The sequence below is a fragment of the Vigna angularis genome, chromosome 1 (assembly GCF_016808095.1).
Source record: "Vigna angularis cultivar LongXiaoDou No.4 chromosome 1, ASM1680809v1, whole genome shotgun sequence".
Lineage (NCBI taxonomy): Eukaryota > Viridiplantae > Streptophyta > Magnoliopsida > Fabales > Fabaceae > Vigna > Vigna angularis.
Window position 1 is genome coordinate 49,950,033 of NC_068970.1, and position 6,792 is coordinate 49,956,824.

Below are 6,792 nucleotides of genomic sequence, written 5' to 3' on the forward strand. Positions count from 1 at the left end.
TCTGCACTAAAGAACTAAGGGAAAGACCAAAGCAAACTCTCACATGCATTATTAATGAGTGTGTTTACATGATCAAAACATTAATCAACAATTATATATATATATATATATATATATATATATATATATATATATATATATATATGTATGTGTATGTATATATATGTATGTATGTGTATGTATATATATGTATGTATATATATATATATGTATGTATTCCTCAATCATAAAGCCATAATCTACAGAAAACAAAGTAATCCTCCTCAAATAGTTCAAAACTAAAGTAGACACATTGCCGGAAATTATTATATAATTTAACAATGACAAGAATTCACAATAGCTCAGCATCATGTTATGCATCTGGTACAAACATAAAAGTAACAACATCTAAATTCTACAACACTCAGGAAAAAAGATGCATCTATAAGACTAATGACCCTTAACCTTATCATCTGCCACAACATTGAGAATGGGCAAGCTACTGAGGAACTCATCAAGGCCTTCAAAAAACCCAATCCCTTCAATATTATCCTCAGCATGTCCAGCAGCATTCCCTTCACGATCGCGCACTCCACGGGAAGGCTCCTCCACCTCATTGCTGAACTCCACATTCAAATCCAACTTTCCCAAGTTTCCAGCACCCCTCCTTCTCGAACCACCCAACGCAGTCTTCTTACTAGACTCCACCCTTGCACCAGAAGGCATAGGAGAGGCAGCATTAACTTTGGCATTAGCATTGAATTTGGTATTAGCATTGACTTTGGCATTAGCATTGAATTTGGTATTAGCATTGACTTTGGCATTAGCATTAGATTTGGCACTAGAATTAGCTTTGACACTAGCAGTAGCAGTAGCACCAGCAGCTGTAACAGGATCACCTGAACCCACGTTCTCATGCCCTGTATGGACACCCCTCCTAGCTCTCCCCACAGTTTCCCTCCTTCTATCACCAGAATCTTTATTAACTCTAGTCTTCTTCCTCCCACTCCTCTTCACAACCCTCCAGTCTCCATCACCGGAATCGTCGTCACTGGGATCGGATAACTCGATAAACGCGGCGGCAGCCTCTTCATCATAGTAATCCCAGTTCCTCTTAGGCTTACTATAGGACGACCCCTTCAAAGGGCAAGGAAACAAAGGGGAAAACGGGTTCCAATTGGAGGATAACCCGTTCACGTCCTTCGAATCCCCAGAAAATCCCAACGGGAAAAAACCCCAACTGCAATAGGAACCGTCTTTCCCATTCAACGGCGGTGGCGACCGTATCACCACCGCATGAAACCCTCTTCGGCAACTCTGACACCTCAAGGTACACTCCTCGTACCCCTTTGGGTATTCATACAAAACGTAACAGTAAGGGCACGAGGTCCAGAAACTCGTTCCACCGTCGGTTTCGACGGTTCCGGTCTGCCGAGTCGACTCAGCGGACTCGGTACGGTTGGAGTTCGGCCGAGTCGTCTCAGCCGAATCATCCCTCGATCTAGGGTTTCGCCTGGGCGTGGGTTGGGGCTGTGCAGGAGGAAGAGGACGCGACGGGGCCTGCGGCGGCGGAGTTGTGAGCAGCCGGAGATCGGTGTCGTACATGGCTTTCTTGGCAGGATTAGAGAGTACGGACCAGGCGTCGTTGACGAGGGACAAGGCGTGGCTGGCGAAGGCGAAGAGGTTGCGGCTGGGATCGAGGAGATGAGCGAGGCGGCGATACTGGGAGGAGATGTGGTCCATGTTGGTGGTGTAGCGGAGGATTTGGAGGATCCCGTACCAGTCGCAGTGGTGGTCGTTGATTCGCGACTCTCCCGCCAGGAGCGTGTCGATCACCGTCAGGAGGTGCTCGGAGGCCTCATAAGTCGGGTCGGACTCGCGCGCGCGGATCGCGAAGGAGCGCGCCCCGTGCAGGTCCCTCGCGGTCAACAGCTTGTTCGCAGTGTACAGCCACCGCTCCGCCTCCGCTCGGTTTCCTCCACCGCTGCCGTCCATGGTGACTCTCACTCTTGGAAACGGACAAGAAAGGACACGGAGTTAGAGATTCAGGGTGTGGTGGGCGAGGGCAGTTTCGTCATATCATACGGTAATAACTGAAATCAAATGATATCACATCCACATGAATGCTCTTTGTTAGTGCTGAGCTGCGGCGGAGCCAATCAATGTTTTTATTTTAATCCCTTTTTATTTATTTATTTTTTAAATTTGGCTTTGTTAGTTTTATTGTGCGCTTCATTCCATGGTAGTTACGATGCTCTCTCACTTTGATTTGGCAATAGCCAATGGCACACACATCAAGAGACTGTGTTGGTTAGGTGTTGAATTCGTATGCGGTAGCAGAAACAGAATCAATTGATTGGTTGATGTAATACTTGTTACCAAAACACAGAGAGCATATGATTGCTCCTGCAGACAAAGTCATCTTATATAGAGACAGCAGGAAATTATGTTTACCAGTATCTTAGAGTGTGGATAAAATAAGATTGCCCCATTTTCACCTTTTTTACAACTTTACACTCCTTAGTTGTTTAAATTTCAGTGAAAAATCTTGGTTTCTTTAATTTTTTTAAATATGAATAAAAATAATTTTTTTTTGTAATTTTAGTATATTTTACCTATAACAATATAAACAAACAAACTTCCACCAAATTGACTTTTCTACCCCTCTTACTATTTTAACACATGTTTATATTGTTAGGTTTTTAAGTCCTTCTCTCATTGGTTTAGTCAGTTTATGATTATACCATCAACCAATTTTGGGACCAATGAAGGTGTAAAAAGATTTTTTTGGTTTCGTTGTCTTTTTACATTTCTCGCTCTTTCTTTTGTGGCTCGAACTCTGTTGGTCATTGATTGATGGATGGAAGTTTAGATAGTGCAACAAAAGATAATATTTGAGTCTTATACAAATTTCATTTCGCGTTTTTCATATATTGGTAGGTTGTTATGTTAGGTTCTGAGGTATTATACTTCTCTGAGTTTCTGATTTGTTCACTTGATTCTTAAGTAAGTTTATATATATATATATATATATATATATATATATATATATATATATATATATATATATATATATATCAAGTTTACCTATGACAGGTAACAGTGGTAAAAGAGTCCCTTAACTCAATGTCTACATCTAAATAGTGATAAAAGAATCCCTTAACTTAATGTCTATCACTAATTGTAAATAGTGGTAAAAGAATCTCTTAACTTAATATCTATCATTAATTGTTTGTTGATGAGTTTGTTTTTATATGGAAATGAAATTAAAAGAGAATTTTGAGGAGATAAAAAAAAGGAAAGCGTAAAGATATAGAAATTAGGATAAAATATTTGACTAATATTGAAAAAAAAACATACTCAAATTATGATGAGAAAGAGAGATAAAGAAAAAGAAAAAGAAAAACTTAGAAAGGAAAATTAGGGAAGACAAAGAAGTTAAAGAAAATGAGTGGAGAGAGAGAAAAATATTAAAGAAAAAGAGTTGAGAGAGAAAAAATTAAAGAGGAGTTAAGAGAAAAAGAAATTAAAGAAAAAAGGAATTCCGAGAAAATGAAATCAACCTAAAGGAGTTGAGAGAAAAAAAAAGGAGTTGAGAGAAAAAGAAATCAAAGAAAAAGAGTTGAGAGAAAAGAAATCAAAGTAAAAGAGTTAAGAGAAAAATAAATTAAGGAAAGAGTCGAGAGAAAAAGAAATTCAAGATAAAATTTTAGAAGAAAAGGAAAAGGAAATAAAAAAAAAAAAAGAAGTGACCAAAAAAAAAGGAAGGAAATTATAATGATAAAGATTATGTGTTTTATGCAAATATTATTGTTTTGTCCATAATAACTTTTAGTTAGATGTTGCAACAATTATTTGGTCTTAATCAATTAATAGTGTGTGCATTGATTCTAATTCTAAATTGAAAAATTAATAAAATGATGATATTTAATCCTAGTATTATGTTTCTCTTAGGAGAAGTATACTCATAACATTAGAGGATTAATGTACTTGAAAAAGGAAGAAATGGTAGGATATTGAGGGGTATTTTGAGTTTTCTTTGTAATTTTTACCTTTTAATTAAATATAAGAAATAATGATTCATATAATAAGAATTAAATACAATGTTAATGGGTATTAAAAAGTACTTATTGAAAATTAATGTGGAATTTAGAGAGTCTTGCCTATTTCATCTTATAAAAAGGAAACACTTTGTAATAAAATGATATATGTGTTTCACAAAAAGTGAGATTTCTCTTTGTGAGAACCTTTTGGAATTCTAAGTTAAAATAATCCAATTTTTATTTTATCACGACAACTTATGACAATCAACTCGATGACTTATCACTCACATTCTCACCTCTTTTAAGTATGGCGTTAATATACTTCTCCAAACTCAATATCATAATGTCCATCCCTAGTTTTTCATACTCTATATGTGAGTTGTATACTATCAGAGTTAGGATAATATCATCAAACCATACTTTAATATACTCTAACTCAAACACAACTATCACTTCCTCTTCTGAAGTCACTATACCTTCATCATTTACACAATTTATACATTACATTTTCATTCTCAACAATAAATAAACACATACTTAAATAAAAATCTAAAACATGTTAATTCATGAAACTCAACTCATTAGCGCTGAATATTAATCCATTTCCACCCAACTCATGAAACTCCTTAAAACTTAAGTCCCAATTCATGCCCAACCGAAAAAGGCCAATAGGCTAATTTGGTGCATCATCATTCGACTCATCACAAGTTTACCAAAAATATTTTAGTTCTCATACAAACACCTAGAACTCAACATTTCTACTGTTCAAACATACTAAATTGATTATCGCGACTATTTCACTCTCAACCAACAATTGTATTAGAGTTTCATCAAGTCCAATAAAAAACTTTAAACACTATTATAAACAATATTATGGCTACATGCAACAGAACACAAACTGACTAAAAAGAAAAAATTGACTTATACTTTCCATAAATCTAATCGGTTAGTTGTGTTTCATAAGGAAAGTTCGAATTTTCAAAGACATGAAAGATGGAGTCAGAATTAAAAAACAATACAAAGAAAGTGTTTTTGTATGGATAATGACTGCTCGACCACTCCTTATACCCTACATATGCCCCCCAAGTCCGAGTTAACCATTCGGTCTGAAGAAGGGTTAACTATAGAACTTATAACAAGCGTTAGGGTAAAGGCTGAGTATTGTAATCGTTTCGTCCGTTAAGAAGTGGATTATACATTGTTGGATGAGGATCTGACATTGTTAGATAATTATTTGCATTTCCCTCCTTTGAGGCAGTTGTAGAGTCTTGCGATAAAGATCGTGAGATGGAAAGTTATCCTATGACTCATATGAATTATGAGCGCGTCAATTACCTCTCATAAATGCAAAAGACATTCGAAATCACTTTGATTTCCTAACCGCCGCTTCTCCTGAAAGCATGCCAACAATTTCTTCATCCCCAAAGCTTTTCTCTCTGCAAACTTCAGGTAATCATGAACCTTACTGTGATTTTGTCTTCTTCATCTGAGCCCATGGGAGGAGAAGGGCAAGGCAGCGATGATGACGCATCAGTCACCGTAGCAATGACGTCATTCAGGGAAACCAGTAGCACATATTGGCAATAATGCCTTTGTTTACGGTAATGTTTATGATTGGGCTTCTTGTGATGTCAGTGAGTATAGTAGCTTATTTTCTAATAGGGTAGAATTAGAAAGATGGGTAGAGAATAACTGTGTAGTAAGAACCATAGACTGTAGTCCTTTGATCAAATTATCTGTTTGTAACGACAATGAGCGAGTTTTCCATGGGAAGGAAAACCATCCACATGATTTCTCTTTTGCCTATGCCTATATGTTTCATGAAATGTATATACGAATGCCTTTTAATTCCTTTCAAATGGGAGTGTTGAAGGCGTTGAATACTGGTGGACATATTTATGATCACAAAAATATGATGTCACAAACTTGTTGAACAATCGGCAAGTATGACCGAATCGTTTCAAGTAATAAACTCGGTAAGACCAAGTATCGTTCTCCCAAAGGACTCACGGCCTAGTTTAGTTATGTGATTTGTTGATTAGCTAAGACTTAAGAACGAAATAATTGGATTTTAATATGCAAAAGACGAAAATAAACATGTATGCATGAGGTTGATCAATGGCAAAAGCAAAAGACAAGCACTTTCAATGAAATATATATATGAATATGTTGTTGGGGCTCAATTTCATCTTATCCACTCTCATATATTTTAGGAATTCAACATTCAAATCATCATTGTTAATGCCACTCTCTAAAGTACCTTTCAAGAAGGTTTCTCCCTAATTACGAGTTCATACAATTCCTAGCATTCCTAATAATTAGTTCATCAAGTGCAGGAGCTTAACGACAACCAATATAATATTGGGAGAAATTCCCCGGATCTAGACTTCCCCGTACGTTCCCGTATCGACAAAATCAATAATCATGCATTAAATGAGTTAAACAAAGCAAGCATTAAGCAAAGAGGAAAAACCCTAACTAATGATGAAAGAAAGCATAAATCTTAGATTAAGATGTAAGCACAAATTCCATATATGAGAGTTTCAAAAGATTACATTGATTCCCCAACAAACATACAAGGTTTAGTTCACCATATTCATGGTGAACCTAAATGAACAATAATGAAAGAATGAAAGAGATAGAAAAACCCGAGAAAGGGAAGAGGAGAGCTGTCACCATCTCCCAATCTACCCCTAAGGGGTGGAAAAGAGAGTGTTTGCTTTGTTTCTGCCAAAGATACAAACCCTAAGACATCTAGGCCTTTAAATAG

The 6,792-nt window shown here is 36.6% G+C and overlaps 1 protein-coding gene across 1 annotated transcript; it reads right to left on the reverse strand.

Moving 5' to 3' along the window:
• Positions 1 to 292: 292 nt before the first annotated feature.
• Positions 293 to 2,163, reverse strand: LOC108324594 (uncharacterized). Its single transcript, XM_017557561.2, has one exon. It carries the CDS (start codon positions 1,972 to 1,974, stop codon positions 430 to 432), a length of 1,545 nt encoding a protein of 514 aa, XP_017413050.1. The 5' UTR covers positions 1,975 to 2,163; the 3' UTR covers positions 293 to 429.
• Positions 2,164 to 6,792: the final 4,629 nt, after the last annotated feature.

What these genes read in the sequence shown, in the direction of transcription:
- LOC108324594 (XM_017557561.2), bottom strand. Translation starts at nt 1,974, where the DNA reads ATGGACGGCAGCGGTGGAGGAAACCGAGCGGAGGCGGAGCGGTGGCTG.